The 15,602-nt window shown below is 51.5% G+C and overlaps 1 protein-coding gene across 1 annotated transcript in view; it reads left to right on the forward strand.

Annotated features, from left to right (window-relative positions):
- Positions 1-3,781: 3,781 nt before the first annotated feature.
- Ttyh2 (tweety family member 2) overlaps positions 3,782-15,602 on the forward strand; it is a 43,084-nt gene continuing 31,263 nt past the window's right edge. Inside the window, exons 1-3 of the mRNA XM_069993206.1 lie at positions 3,782-3,917; positions 10,135-10,307; positions 15,128-15,239. Of these exons, the coding sequence (XP_069849307.1) occupies positions 3,789-3,917; positions 10,135-10,307; positions 15,128-15,239 (414 nt within the window). The 5' untranslated portion in view covers positions 3,782-3,788. The remainder of the gene's footprint in view (positions 3,918-10,134; positions 10,308-15,127; positions 15,240-15,602) is intronic.

Consider the following 15,602-nt stretch of genomic DNA (forward strand, 5'->3'; position numbering starts at 1 on the left):
CACAGTGGAGTTTTACACAGCTAGTAGAATAACAATGTCAAGCCAGGTGTCAGTGGCTCATGCCTATAATCCTAGCTACTCAGGAGGCCGAGGTCTGAGGATCACAGTTTAAAGCCAGCCTGGGCAGGAAAGTCCCTGCGACTTTTACCTCCAATAAACCACTAGAAAACTGGAAGAAGCTCTGTGGCTCAAGCAGTAGAGCGCTCACCCTGAGCTGAAGAGCACAGGGACAGTGCCCAGGCCCAGAGTTCAAGCCCCACGACCAACCGGAAAAAAAAAAAAAGATCATTGGCTGGGAAATGGAACTAGAACAAATCATGTTAAGTGAGGTAAGCCAAGATCAGACAAGTGGCGCATGTTCTCCGATATGTGGAAGTTAAATCTAAAATGCATTAGGATATGATAAAATACACAGGATTCTAGATACAATGAGACCAAAAGAGTATATACTCTTAGGAGAAAAACAAAGATGCAATTGCCTAAATGCCTGTTCATATTTATATAAAGTAATACACATCCTGAAATGAACTCTTAAGATATGGAAACACAAGTTTGCTTTTTGTTTTTGATTTGCCAGTCCTGGGGCTTGAACTCCAGGCCTGGATACTGTCCTTGAACCTTTTTTTTTTTGGGGGGGGGAGGAGTCCTGTCGTGGAGCCTGAACTCTGGGCCTGGGTGCTATCCCTCAGCTCTTCAGCTCAAGGCTAGCGCTCTACCACTTGAGCCACATCACCACTTCCAGTTTTTTTCTTTCTGCTTATGTGGTGCTGAGGAATCAAACCCAGGGCCTCAGGCATGCAAGGCAAGTGTTCTACCACTGAGCCACCTTCCCAGCCCTCCTTGAACTTCTTTTGCTCAAGACTAGCACCCTACCACTTGAGCCACAGTGCCTCTTCTGGCTTTTTCTGTTTATATGGTACTAAGGAATTGAACCCACAGCTTCAATGCATGCTAGGTACTAAACAACAATCCCAGCCCCAAAATCTTTGTTATTCATTTTTGTTGTTATGCCAGCCTGGCTTTGAACTGGGATAATCAGCTCTGTCTCCAGAATAGCTAGGATTACAGGTATGAGCCATCTGTGCAGCCTGTTGTTTTTTTTTTCTTCCTAGTTTCTTTTTTTTTAATTTTTATTTATTTATTTTTGCCAGTCGTGGGGCCTGAACTCTGGACCTGAGTGCTGTCCCTCAGCTGTTGAGCTCAAGGCCAGTACTCTACCACTGCAGCCACAGCACCACTTCTGGCTTTCTCTGTTTATGTGGTGTGGAGGAATCAAACCCAAGGCCTCATGCATGCAAGACAAGCACTCTTACCACTGAGCCACCTTCCCAGCCCATGTTGGTTTTTTTTTTAAGAAATATTTCTTTTGAAGTGCTGGGATTGAACCCAGGACTTTGGATTCTAGGAAGAATTCTGGGCAAGTACTCTACCACTGTTTTTCATCCCAAACCCTTTAGTTTTTAGGATTTTTGTTTGCTTCTTTGTTTTGTTTTGTTTTGCCAATCCTGGGGCTTGAGCTCTGGGGCACTGTTCCTGAGCTTCTTTTGCTCAAGGATAGCATTCTACCACTTGAGCCACAGCGCCACTTCCAACTTTTTCTGTTCATGTGGTACTAAGGAATCAAACCCAGGGCTTCATATGGTAGGCAAGCACTGTATCACTAAGCCTCATTCCCAGCCCTAGTATTGCAACCCACCATGTGCTCCTTAATCCACCATGACCAGGAGCAACACAATAATGCAGACCAGACAATGAAACTGAGGTTTGGGGGTACCAGGGGACCTTAGCTCTCCGCCAGCAACAGATCTGAAGGTTCTGTTAACCAAGATTTTTACTGGTCTTGTGCAAGGAAGTAAGGTACAAGCTTCAACATATGACAACATTTTGTATATAAGTGGCAGGTAACCTTATTCTGGGAAAGAGCTAAACAGCAACAGCCTATAATTTGCATAAACCTTAGGCTCCCACACAGTTCTGATTGACCTTTTCCAGGAAAATTCGGCATTCTGAGAGTATATTGGTAGAAGGCATTCAAATTCCCAATCCCTTCTGGGCCTCACAGCTTGGATTTGTGGGCTCTCACATCTAGGCTTTAGTTTTTGATGATTCTGTCTTCTTTACCTTATGTATGGTATATTCAAATGTATATCTTCGGGGCAGGGGTGGCCATGGGGAGGGTACAGAACCTGAGGGAAAAAGGGTGAAAAAGTGCAGCATGGAACTCACTGGACATGGATGAAAGGCAACTGCACAACTCAGGTGGAGATGAGAGGGAGGGGCTGGGAGAGAATGAGGGAACAGAAGATATTGTCGGTAAGGAAATGTGCTCATTATCTGACTCATGTAATTGTAATCCCTCTGTACATAACCTCTATAATAACAATAATTTTTTTTTTGGTCAGTCTTATGGCTTGAACTCAGCCTGGGTGCTGTCCCTGAGCTCTTCAGCTCAAGGCTAGCACTCTACCACTTGAGCCAAAGCACCACTTCCAGTTTTCTGGTGGTTAATTGGAGGTAAGAGTCTCATAGACTTTCCTGCCTGGTCTGGCTTTGATCTCACCCTCCTGAGTACCAAGGATTACAGGCATGAGACACCGGTGCCTGGCGAAGTAAAAAATAAAAAAAAATGTAAACAAATGGAAGCAAAAGCTCTGTGTTCTAGTCTTAGCTCTGATTTTTGACAAATCCTTGAGAGAAGTGTTAACCACTTCTCCACTTGTGAGGACATTTCCATCACCTCCAAAGTCCCTCCGCCACCTAGTCCCAGGAAAGCAGCCCCAGGTGTGCCCTTCCCTGTGTTGGCCAATGTCTTCTTGCTACTGCCCCCACTCCAGTTTTCCACTACTGGGGAAACTCCAGGGGAATCCTACTCCTGTTCAAGCTGATCCCCTGATCACAGGTCCTCATCTGATCAGACTGCACAGAACTCTTCCCCTCACCTAGTTCATCTAGTCTGGCCTAGACCCCACCCTCCCTTTACAAGTGCACTCAGGGCTCTTCTTACCCCTTGAGGAAAATCAGAAAGGAAAAGGAAGGGCATGTAACTTAGCCTAGGATGGTGGCCATACTGGCCTCAGCTAGGATATTGAACTAGGGACCTGATGTGGCACTAATTCCTGTGGCTGGGGTGCTTGTAATTAATATACTGCATAATAAAAATCAGCTTTGCCTTCACAACTAGATTATCGATTTATTCCAGCATCTATTATGAATTTATCCAGGTCTTGTGGTGCACACCTGTAATCCCAGCACTTGGGAAGCAGTGGCAGGAGGATTTCAAGTTGGGAGGCCAGCCTAGACCATATAACTCCTGTCTCAACAAACAAACAAAACTCAAGAGCTAGGAATATAGAGTGCTGGGCTGTGAAAGGCCCGGGTTCGAATCGGGGAGGAGAGCGGATTTAGAGCAAGCCCTCCAGTCTCAGGCCACCCTGCTTGCTAGTACACCGATAGACGCTTTAATTACTTTGACTTGACTTTGTAGTAAGTCATTAATAAGAAGCCTGGGGACTTAGAGACGGTTTTGGTTGGAGCCAGTGGGAGTGCCCAAGGGGCCAGGTGGAGAAGGGGGAGCAACCGGGGGGCGGGGTCTGATCTGGGGCGGGCCAATGAGGGGAAGGATCCACTGAGGGACGTGGCTGAGGCGGGGGCGGAGCCAATGCGGGGAGGAGCTGGCCGGGTGGGGCGGAGCTGGCCGGCCGGGCGGGGCGGGGCCGGCGTGCGTCCCGGGCCGGTGGCAGCCACAGCGGCAGCCGCGGCGAGCGGACGCGCGGCCCTCGGGACCAGCCATGCCGGCGGCGCGCGTGGAGTACATCGCACCCTGGTGGGTGGTGTGGCTGCACAGCGTCCCGCACCTGGGGCTGCGCTTGCAGCCGGTGGACAGCACCTTCCGTCCCGGCGACCCGAGTTACCAGGAGGTGAGCCCCGGACGCGGACCTCCGCGCCGCCGCGCGCGCCCGGAACCCCGCGCCGCCCCTGCGCCCCTCGGACCGGCGCTGCGTCCCGCCGGCCTCTGCTCCCCTCTCTCCTTTCTCTGGACCTCGGGCCCCGCGTCTCCTCTCCTGGCCGGGGACCTTGGGGCTTCGTGAAAACCGGAAAGATCGGAGCGAAGCCGGAGTTGGGAAGGAGAGGACGGGCGGCGTTGGGAAGGGACGGCCGGGCGGCCGGGGCCGGGCGGGGGCGGGGCGCTAGGGTCCGGGGACCTGGCGCGCGAGGGAGGTGCCGAGACGTCTAAAGGCACCCCAAGTTCTCCCCAGGCTCTCGGAGACTCGGGGCCAGAAGTTGAGGCAGAAAGTGACGAGTCTCTGGAGTCCGAAGCCTCCCCCCTTCCCCCCCAAGACCGGGTGCCCGGGTCCCATCTGCCAAGCTGGAGCAGGCATGGGGGTGGGGGGTGACATCTCTCCTGCGCACAGATAACCTCAGCCCGGGTGTTTGTTTCAGGGATCAGTCCCCCCTCCCCTCCCCATCCGGTTGCACACCACCATCCTGAGCCCCCTCTGATGCTGATAACTAATCTCTCTTTGCCCTCCCTTGAGCCTGGGCTGTCCACCCCTCTCCCTCTTCCCTTCCCTCCCAAGACCTGCTGGGTCTTGGAATTGGGGGGGGGGGGTCGTCTTGACCACTTTCCTCATCCTTGTGTTTCAGCCTGTCCATCGGGGCTGTCCCTTCTATACAGATTTCCAACCCAAAGCCAGCCTCTAATCTCCCTTCCAGACAGCTGCAGTCTTGGCCTGTCTCAGGTGTGGTCAAGCCTGTCTAGGCTCAGGCCTCTGAGTCCCCCTCCCTTGAGTCCAGGACAGGCTGATGCTTTACTGCCCATCGGAGGACTTTGACCCCAGTGGCCTTTGCCTGATTCCATGGCAAGGCACAATCTCCTGATCCTCAGGAGAGGCAGTTGGGCTGAGGCCTCTGTGGAGGCTGTGCTGGGAGTCACCAGCTCCCCTCTTCCTCCTCAGACCTTCCTCCTTCAGGGCATAAAGGATCCTGATTGGGTAGCGTGTGCATTGCCCAAATGACAGTGACCCGGAGTCTAATAATAACTTCTGCTGCCTTCAGACCCCTGTAGTTGGTGCCTGACCTTTGGGGAGAGGGAGAATGGACTTCTGGAGTAGCTGGGGACACTATAACGGGGAGGCAACTCTGTGGGCAGGCCTGGCTCCTTTAGATCTGTGCTCATCTGGGCCTGCCCTGCCCTTGCAGGAACTAGGAGCTGCTGACTGGGATTGCCCCCAGGGAACCTTCCGCTCCCAGCTTATACGTGAAGCAAGGCGGATGTGACTTCAGAGACAGCTGTGTTGTTGGGGTTTGCCTCAGATCCCACACCCGGGATCCCAGCCATATCTTTATCTCTACTGGAGAAAATCTGACCACCGCCCCCTCCATCCAACTGGGTTCCCCCCTTACCCTCCAGATGGCACTTGCCAGCCGCTGTGGCTGGAGGGCCTGAGCCTGTCCCTCCTGCTCTAGTGCCAGGGACAAGTGGCAGCTGAACCAGGGGAATCCATTTACAGCCCTACCCCTCTCTTCCAGCCCCCTCCAAGGCCACTGCTCCTGCCCAGGCCCCCACCCCTATTCCATCCTGGGTAGAGACCTAGCACTGAAAGGGAGGTGATCTGAAGGTGTTACTGAAGGCCACTCCTAATTTATTTAGTTCCCCTGTTGTCTGACCATGGGTTTCTCCTATCCCTCTGAACACCAACCAGTTACTACCAGAGTCAGGTAGCCGGTAGTTCACCAGTTGAGTTGGACACCTGTTATCACCACTACAAACTTGATTTTGGCCTAGCACTATGCAAGGCCCCAGGTGACATGATAACCAGGGCCACAAGGCTTTGGGGAGTGGCCACTGGGGAGTTTCTGGGCTATGGGGCCTTGGAGAACAGCCACTGGGGAGTTTCTAGGGCCCGCCTTTGGGAGCAGCGCTCTGCAGCAGCCAATCATTGGGGCAGGAGCTCCTTCTATTCCCATGTGACCATGCATTGTTGTCTTAACTTCCCTGAGACTTACTCTCCTCATAAGTAGGAAATGAAATGTTCCACATAACATGCCTAGTACAGAGACTCCCTTAGCACATCAAAGGACTGGGTAACACAAACCTAGACCTAGCACCACACCCTAGGAAAGAGCTGCAGGCAGTACCTCAAATGTCCAAACCAGTCCGAGACTGGTGGCTCCCACTGGTAATCCTAGCTACTGAGGAGGCTGAGAGCTAAAGATTGTGGTTTGAAGGCAGCCCGGGCAGGAAAGTCTGTGAGATGCTTTATCTCTAGTTAACCAACAAAAAAGCTGGAAGTGGAGGTGGGTCTCAAGTGGGATGAGCAAAAAAGGTCAAAGACAGCTCCCAGCCCCTGAATTCAAGCCCCAGGACCAGCACACACACCAAATAAACAGGCAGGTTTGTGGACATACGTAGTGTGTGTGCATGTGTGGAAATAGGCAGCTCCAAGTCTCCAGCAGCCATGGAGAGTGTCTAGATTGTGTGTGAGACCTAGAAGGCAAATGGAGCCTTAAGAAGAACAGAGCAGAGAGGGAAGAGGTGGTCACCTGATTTGCAGCTGGTTACCTGGTGAGCCTTGAAGAACCTGACCAAGATGAATCCCAGAATTTCACTGAGAAAGCAAAGCCACCTCCTCACCCTCTGGGGTGTTTGGGGTCAGTGAAAGCCATGCCCCCACCCCTGTTCTCTGATGGTGGTTCCCTTCCCCCTCTCCTCAGTGAACTGGAGCCTGAGTCCCCAGGAAGGCCACCTGTCCTGCATCCTCCCCCCCCCCCCGCCCCCCAGCCTGTAGTAGAGATTGCCTTGGGGCCAGGAGAGGCCAGAAGAGCAGAGGAAAAGGAGAAACAGGGTCAGTGGCCTGGGTGGGTGTCCAGCTTCAGGCCACCAGGTGTGCTATCTGGAAAAGAAACAGCCCAGATCTCCAGCCCCAATTTTGTCCCCTCCAAAAACAAAGATGGTGCCTGTTTCAAAGAGCTCCAAGTGAGGGCTGTGAGCCAGCAGACAGGAAGTGGCTTCCTGCTCCTCTCTCCCTGTCCTAAGTGGCCAGCTATTCTCAGAGGTGAGTTAGGAAGTAGAAGGAGGTGTTTTGCCAGATGCTGGTGGTTCACACCTGTAATCCTAGCTACTCAGGAGGCTGAAATCTGAGGATCACAGTTCAGTGGCAGCCTGGGCAGGAAAAAGTGAGATTCTTATCTCTACCACCAAAAAGCTGGGAGTGGAGCTGTGGCTCAAGTGGTAGAGCGACAGCCTTAAGCAAAAAGGCTGAGAGATGGTGCTCAGGCCCTGAGTTCAAACTCCAATCCAGCACCCCAAAAAAAGGAGGTGTCTTACTTTGCGTAATTAGACAGATGGATTCCTGTGCTGCTTTGAGGGGATTGAGTTCATAGGCTCCCCAAGGGGTTCCAAGGGCCTGTGAGGAGGAGATAGAGCACAGAAGCCTGACCCCAGTGGGGCGGGGCGGGGGGACAGATCTGGGGAGGAGAGAGCAGGTAGTGAGGCATGTGGGAAAAGAGCTGAGATCCAGAGGAAGCCTCGTCCATCCCGTCCCAGATTGAGTCACGGTCACCAGACTGTCATGCCTGGTGGGCCGACTGGGTGCTCTGGGCTCTGAACCCCAGCTTCCCCCACCCCTCACTTCTACCCAGTGTTGACCACCATCCCCCCTTGGAGCCCAGCCTCAGTAGTCATGGCTCCCAGGTTTTGGGTCCTGGCTGGTGCTTCCTACCACGGGTTCACCATTGCCAAATGACAAACCACAAACCTTGGAGTCTGGGGAGAAGGGGTATGTCCCCCACAGCCAAGCTTTTCTCTCTCCCCTTCCCTCCCCTGCCCCTCACACTCCTTGTGCTCTAGGACTTGGGTGTTAATTAGGGGCAGCAAAACAATTGCTTACTGGGGAGCAGTAGGTGATACCAAGTGTGGCTAGTGTGGTTCCCGCTGCTCTCTTCCAAGCTCCCCTTCCTCTCTTTTCCCTTCCCTCACCCTGCCTCCTCTGCCCCTGTCCCACACACCCCTAGCTTCCTGCTCCAGTCCTCCCCCAGGGAGCCGAGAGTCCCAAGGCAAGCAAATTAAAAAAAAAAAAAAAAGCTGGCTGTGGGTTTCTCAGGCCTGGCCTTCCTGCCTGGGCTGTATCAGTGACCTAATTGAGACCAGCTGTCCAGCCTGGAGAGGCCCCAGGCCACCGAAGTCCAGGGCAGAAGTGGAAGAGGACTGGGCTGCAGAGGGTCAGAGAGGACAGGAGGCTTCTCAGAGCCTACCCACCGTGGGGACTTGGCTGGCTTAGTGGAAATGAAGTAACTGCACCCTCATGTCTTATCTAGACCACTTCTGGAAAGATCTTTCCTGGCCAGATGGGGATGCATGGTTAAACCCATGTTGTTGTTATTGTTGTTGTTTTGCCCATCACAGGGACTGAACTCTGGGCCTGGGCGCTGTCCCTCAGCTCTTCAGAAGCTCAAGGCTAGCACTCTACCACTTGAGCCACAGCACCACTTCTGGCTTTTTCTATTTATGTGGTACCGAGGAAGTGAACCTAGAGCTTCATGCATGCATGCTAGGCAAGCACTGTACCACTTAATCATTCATATTCCCAGCCCAGGAGCAAGTTCTTCAACAGTCAGGGAAGCCTGGACTAAGTCACATCCATCTGTTGCCCGCAGTGTGCTGACCCACCATGCGCTGACCCACCTGGCCTCTTTGGCTGTCCTCACCACTTCTGCCAGCTGTCCCTGAGACTAAGAAGCCTGTCCATCCAAGGCGACCGTCAGAGCCCATCGGGGCCCTAGTGGCCTGCCTAGGTCCTCACAGGGCTGGGCAGCCTGCAGGGGGAAGGGGAGGGGGTACCGGGAAGGGGAACCATGAGTATCCATGCCACTGTGCTCTGCCCATCTGGAAAGTGGCAGAGATGTCAGACCATAGCCACTCACCTCAGGCCATCTCCCTGCGCATGTCTGGGCACATGGCCTGTTCCCCTACAGACCTCTGGGTCCTGTGGTATCCCTGCCCTGCTCATGGCCACCCCCAGCCTACAGATTCCCTGACACAGGCTGTCCGGACCCATGCGTGGAGCATTCTAGTTGGGGGTCCTGGAGAAGCAAGGAGTACTGGCCGCTCACGTCCAGCCCTAGCTGCTGGCTGTCAACCCCAGAGGCCATCTGGTGTCCATCTGGCCAAATCAAGAGATTATCTTGAGACGGTAGTGGAGGAGGAGAACCAGACCTCTCGACAAACCTCAGCCTTTCCCAGTACAAGACTGTGAGATACTTGGAGGCCCGAGAAGGCTTCTCCGGCCCCCCTCAGGATCCTGGCTTGGCTGCTTCCCTTGGTACTGGGTGGGCCATCCCTTACAGGATGTTTCTCTCCCCGCCCCCCACCCCACCCCACCCCCAGCTGGTCTTTTGGGAATCTGGATAGGCCTATACCCAAATGGGCACATTTGGTATAGGATGGCCTGGCACGGTGAGACAGTTGATGTGCCAGTGTCCTTCTCTTGACCTGTCTGAATCCCAGGGCACCCTACCCTAGCTCTGTCTTCTCCTGAGGCCCCTGGATGCTCTGGCCCTCTGCAGCCTCTTCCTGTCTATGTTCCAGGGCGAATTGTATAAGTCTTGCTCTAGTTCACCATTCAGGCTGGTCTCAGAATTTATCATCAACCAGATTCTGGTGGCTCATAGTTGTAATCCTAGCTACTCAGGAGGCTGAGATCTGAGGATCGTGGTTTTGAAGCCAGTCCTCAAGGCAGACAAAGTTGAAAGTCTCTTATTTCCAATAAACCAGTTTAAAAAAAAAAAATCCAGAAGTAGATGTGTGGCTCTAGTGGTAGAGTGCCAGTCTCGAGCAAAAAAAGCTGAAAAAGTGGTCCTGGTTGGACCTGATCAGTATCTTCCTCCAGGTTTACAAGCCAGAAATCTGAGCTAGCTATACATAGCTTTCCTGCCCCTGCAGCCCCTCGTGACCCCCAAGGCCACCCACTCTTTCTTCTGAGCACCCCACTAGGCCCAAGTGCCAGCTCTCTGTGTTCAGACTGAGACTGGTCCTAGAGACAGAAGTGGATGGCAGACACACCGCGTCTGTCCTGCTCTTACTGCCAGCCTCCCACTGCCAAGGACAAGAACTGACCCGGCCCTTCCCTCTTCCAGTCCCTGCTGTTCCTGGGGCTGCTGGCCGCCGTGGGCCTGGGGCTGAACCTTGCCTTCCTCGCCACTTACCTGGTGTGTACTTGCTGCTGCCAGCAAGACCATGGGGTGCAGAGCAAGCAGCGAGGCTCCTGCTGCATCACCTGGATGGCGGTGGTGGCCGGGCTCTTCTGCTGGTGAGTGTCCCTGGGCCTGCCTGGGCCTGGGCTGTCTATGGTTTTCCTAGCTCATCTGTGGTCATGACACTCACCCTCCCCAAGCCCAAGTGGCTCATCAGCTGTATGGCCTCGTGCTCCTGACCCAGCTCTAGAAAGTGGACATCCAGGTTATCAGGACCCATTACCACCCTGAGTCTGTGAGGTTGAAGGCAGCAAGTCTGTCTCCAGCCCAGATCAATTCTGTTTTTTCCTGAGATCAATACCTTCCAGTGCCTCTAACTGGCTCTTCTGTTTGTGCTGGGTGAGGAAGGAGGACTTGTACCACGTGGAGGAACCTGAGTTACGTGGCCCACTCCACCTGAACAGTATCAGTGTGCACACACATGCCAGCTCTTACCAGGAGTTGTATCTTCTCTTGTTCCTGTCTCTATCCTAGAGACTTTTCCAGAAGCCTAGAGTCCCCCCTGATGTGCCCCTGGATGAGGCTACCCTGTGGATAGAACCCCTTATTTCTCCTCAGCAGGATGGGTCCACAGGCAGAGCACCTCGCTAGCCTGCTTTTCTTTTATTAGACATGTTACCATGCTGGGCCTGTTGATACATGCCGTAATCCCAGCACAATCAGGAGGCAGAAATGAGAGGATGGAGAACTTGAGGCCAGCCTGGGCTACTTATCAAGTTCTAGGTCATTCTGAAACTTTCAGTACTTGTGATACAGGGATCTTTGGCTTCTGCAATTCAAATTGAGCCCTACAAAACAGAAATTGGGCAAAATTACCAACCACAAAGCCTATTTCATAATTAAGTGTTGCCTGCCCTGTGTGTGTGTGTGTGTGTGTGTGTGTGTGTGTGTGTGTGTGTTACCAACCACAAAGCCTATTTCATAATTAAGTGTTGCCTGCCCGTGTGTGTGTGTGTGTGTGTGTGTGTGTGTGTGTGTGTGTGTGTGTGTGTGTGTGTGTGTGTGTGTGTGTGTGTGTGTGTGTGTGTGTGTCCTAAGGCTAGAATTCAGGCCTGGGTTCTGTCCCTGAGGGTTTTTTTTGTTTTTTGTTTTTTTTGGGTCCGGTCGTGGGGCCTGAACTCTGGGCCTGGGCGCTGTCCCTCAGCTCTTCAGCTCAAGGCTAGCGCTCTACCACTTGAGCCACAGCTCTACTTCCGGCTTTTTTCTTTCTGCTTATGTGGTGCTGAGGAATCGAACCCAGGGCCTCAGGCATACAAGGCAAGCGCTCTACCACTGAGCCACCTTCCCAGCCCTGTCCCTGAGTTTTTTTTGCTCAAGGCTAGCTTCTACCACTTGAACCACAGCTCTACCTCTGACTTTTTGCTGGTTAATTGTAGATAAAGGTCATAAACTTTCCTGCCTGCTCTGGCTTCCAATTGTGATCCTCAGATCTCAGCCTTCTGAGTAGCTACAGGCATGGATCACCAGCTCCTGGCTGTTGTTGCTTTTGACACATGGTGTCTCACTATGTAGGCCAGACTGGCCTCAAACTTTGATCTTCCTGTTTCAGCCTCCCAAAATCTGGGATTATAGGTATGTGTCAATATGCCCTGGGTATTCCACATGATTCTGTGACTACAGTCCATGGACCTCATCCTGAAACCATTGAATTAGGAGTTGAGGGCACCCTGAAAGAGGTTCTATAACAGTCTTTCAGAGAATTCCATCCTAGACTCTGTCTTGTTTTTGAAGAAATAAAAAGAGCCAGTGCCAGTGGCTCACACCTGTAATCCTAGCTATTCAGGAGGTAAAATCTCAGGATTATGGTTTGAAGCCAGCCCTGGTAGAAAAGTTCATGAGACTCTTATTGCTAATAATCTACTTAGAAAAAGCCAAAAGTGGCAGTGTGGCTCACGTAATAGAGCTCTAGGTTTGAGCTGAAGAGGCTCAAGGGACAGCACCCAGGTCCTGAGTTTAAGCTCCAGGACCAGCAAAGAAAGAAAGAGAGAGAGGGAGGGAGGGAAAAAGGGAGGGAGAGAAGGAAGGAAGGAAGGAGGGAAGGAAGGAAAACTAAATATATTGTAGGCATGCATTCATTGCTCTTTCCTCCTCTCCCCAAATTAGTAACCAGCCTTTCTGGGATCCCAAGAGGTGTGGGTCAGATGGAATATGATCGATTACAGAGTAAAGATTTGAAATCATTCATTCAGTTTGCCATGTTGGACTAAAACCAACCAGTGAAATTTCACAGAGGTAGCTTTCAAGCCTGCTTTTGGTTAACACTGAACAAAAATCAATACAGCTGTAGAGAAAGGAGAGGAGACTGGGCTTAACAATTCCTGTGAAGGAATTTGGGGCAGTTTGCATACCCTAAAGTCAGTGGAGGCTAGAGGAGACACCCAAGGTCAAATCATTGGGGGAATCAGGGATCCCAGAATAGGAACTCCCTTCCCCTGCTCAGAGCTAGTAGAGACCAGAGTTGGCACTAAGCCTGGGGCCTCAGCAGTCCCAAATCTGCCAGTGCTGAGTTGGGGGTCCTTGTAAGTTTTTATTGTTGTTGTTTTGTTTTTTGTCAGTCGTGGGGCTTGAACTCTGGCCCTGGGCTCTGTCCCTGAGCTCTTCAGCTCAAGGCTAGCACTCTACCACCTGGGCCACAGCACCACTTCCAGTTTTCTGGTGGTTTATTGGAGATAAGAGTTTCATGGACTTTCCTTCCCAGGGTGGCTTTGAACCATGATCCTCAGATCTCAGCCTCGTGAGTAGCTAGGATTACAGGCATGAGTCACCTGCACCTGGTTTTTGTGGGGTTTTGGGACCCCACCAGACTCAATGCAGCACAGTCCCCCAGGGTTGGTCCTGGGCTCCCATCCTTTAGCACCTCAGCTTGGACAGCTTTTTCTCAAGGTTAGCACTCTACCACTTTGAGCCATAGCTTTTTTGGTGGTTAATTAGAGACAAGAGTCTCACAGACTTTCCCTGTCCGGGCTATCTGTGAACTATGATCCTCAGATCTCAGCCTCCTGAGTAGTTAGGTTTTACAGGCACAAGCCATTGGTGCCTAGCTTTGGGCAGCGTTTCTTACTGGCCAAATGAAATATGTTTAGATCCCGTGTGCCAGGACAAGTTGGCTTTTGCTGGGTGACTTTGGGTGGCCCTGAACTTCCAGGCTTCAAACTGTTCCGCCCCAGCCCTCACCTCCCCTTACAGTCCCAGGAGGAAGGCCTTCTCAGCTCATGTCAAAAGCCTGAACTCAGCGTTTATTCACAGCTGCCAAAATGTGGAAGCCAGGATGTCTTTCAAGAGCTAAGTGGGTAAATAAAAAAGAGCTCCAGCTGTTTTTGCTTTCATTCTTTTTCTTTTTCTTTTTTCTTTTCTTTTTTTGCCGGTCCTGGGGCTTGAACTCAGGGCCTGGGCGCTGTCCCCCAGCCTTTTTGTGCTCAAGGCCAGTTGCTCTACCACTTGAGCCATAGCACCACTACTGGATTTTTTTTTTTTTTGGGGGGGGGGTCTGGTCGTGGGCCTGAACTCTGAGCCTGGGCGCTGCCCCTCAGCTCTTCAGCTCAAGGCTAGCGCTCTACCACTTGAGCCACAACGCCACTTCCGGCTTTTTTTTTTTTTTTTTTTTTGCTTATGGGTGCTGAGGAATCGAACCCAGGCCTCAAGCATGCAAGGCAAGCGCTTTACCACTGAGCCAACTTACCAGCCCCACCACTACTGGATTTTTGAGTAGTGTATTGAAGATAAGAGTCTAATGAGCCAGGACTGGCTTCAAACCATGATCCTCAGATCTCAACCTCCTAAGGAGCTAGGATTACAGGCATGAGCCACTGGCACCTGGCTCATTTTTTTTTTAATGTGTGTGTGTGTGTGTACGTGTACCAATACTGGGACTTGAACTCAGGACTTTGAACTCTTGCTTGGCTTTTTTTGTTCAAGGCTTGTACTCTACCACTTGAGCTACATCCACACTTCCTGATTTTTTTTTCTTTTTCTTTTCTTTTTTTTTTTTTTTTTTTTTTTGTTGTTGTTGTTGGTCATGGGGCCTGAACTCTGAGCCTGGGTGCCGTCTCTCAGCTCTTCAGCACAAGGCTAGCACTCTACCACTTGAGCCACAGCACCACTTCAGGCTTTTTTCTGCTTATGTAGTGCTGAGGAATGGAACCCAGGGCCTCATGCAAGCGCTCTACCACTGAGCCACCTTCCCAGCCCCACTTCCTGCTTTTTGCTGGCTAATTGGAGATCGGAGTCTCTTAGGTTTTGAACCAGGATCTTCATATCTCAGCCTTGAATAAGCTAGAATCACATGCGTGAACCACCTGTACCTGGTTCACTTTCATTATTTTTCAAACAAGTCTTTTTTTTTTTTTTTGCCCCAACCAACCAGCCTGGACCACAAGCCTCTGGCTTACACCACTTCCCAAGTAGTTAAGATGACCAGCACATGCCAGCTCGCCCAGCTTTTCATTGTTTGAGATACTCTCTTGCAATGCATCTAAGCAATAGGACTAAAAGGAAATAGAGGCCTAGACTTTTCAGTGAGTTTTTGGAGGGTAGGGTAGTACTAAGGTAGTACTCAGGGACATTTTCTAAGTGACAGTTGAGTCTGGGTTTTGTTGAATCTAGCCTGGACACAGTCCTCATAGTCATGCCTTCCTCATTGCTGAAATGACAAGTGTGCACCACGATGTCTTGTTTTTTATTGGTTGAGATGAATCTTGAGCGCTTCCTACCCAGGCTAGCCTTGAACCATAATCCTCCTGCTCTCAGCCAAGTAGCTGAGATTATAGACATGAGCATCTGCATCTGTCAGTTTGTTTTTATGTATTCATTGTTTATTTTTCAAAACTCATTTTCCTCTGGGTGTCTCTCTGACTATTATTTGGGATCTTGCTTGTAGTGCTGCGGTGGGCGTCGGTTTCTATGGAAACAGCGAGACCAATGATGGGATGTACCAGCTGATTTATTCCTTGGACAACGCTAACCACACCTTTTCTGGGATCGATGAGCTGGTAAGGCTAGGGGCAACTGGCTGGGCAGGGACATAGCCCATGAGGTCAGCATGGCTAGAACAAGAGTGCCAGTCAGATCCCAGGAGGCAGCTGCACACTTGGGCTCTGAGGTTGATACAGGGCTGGACTTCCTTCCCTAGTTACAATGGTGGTTTTTACATCCCAGGTCCGAAGTGGCTTGGGGGTGAGGGGGTAGGGGTGCTGTGGGGTTGAATCACCTTCTCAGGATGGATGAACACTGCTATTTGCTGAAAGAGACCTTAAATATGAAAACTTAAATATGAAAAATGCTAGAATTATAGGTGTGAGTCCCTGGCACCCTCCAACCCTTAGCTTTTTTGCTCAAGGCTAGCTCTCTTGGGC

Source organism: Dipodomys merriami, unplaced genomic scaffold (genome assembly GCF_024711535.1).
Source record: "Dipodomys merriami isolate MVZ:Mamm:240054 unplaced genomic scaffold, mDipMer1.0.p SCAF_42, whole genome shotgun sequence".
Lineage (NCBI taxonomy): Eukaryota > Metazoa > Chordata > Mammalia > Rodentia > Heteromyidae > Dipodomys > Dipodomys merriami.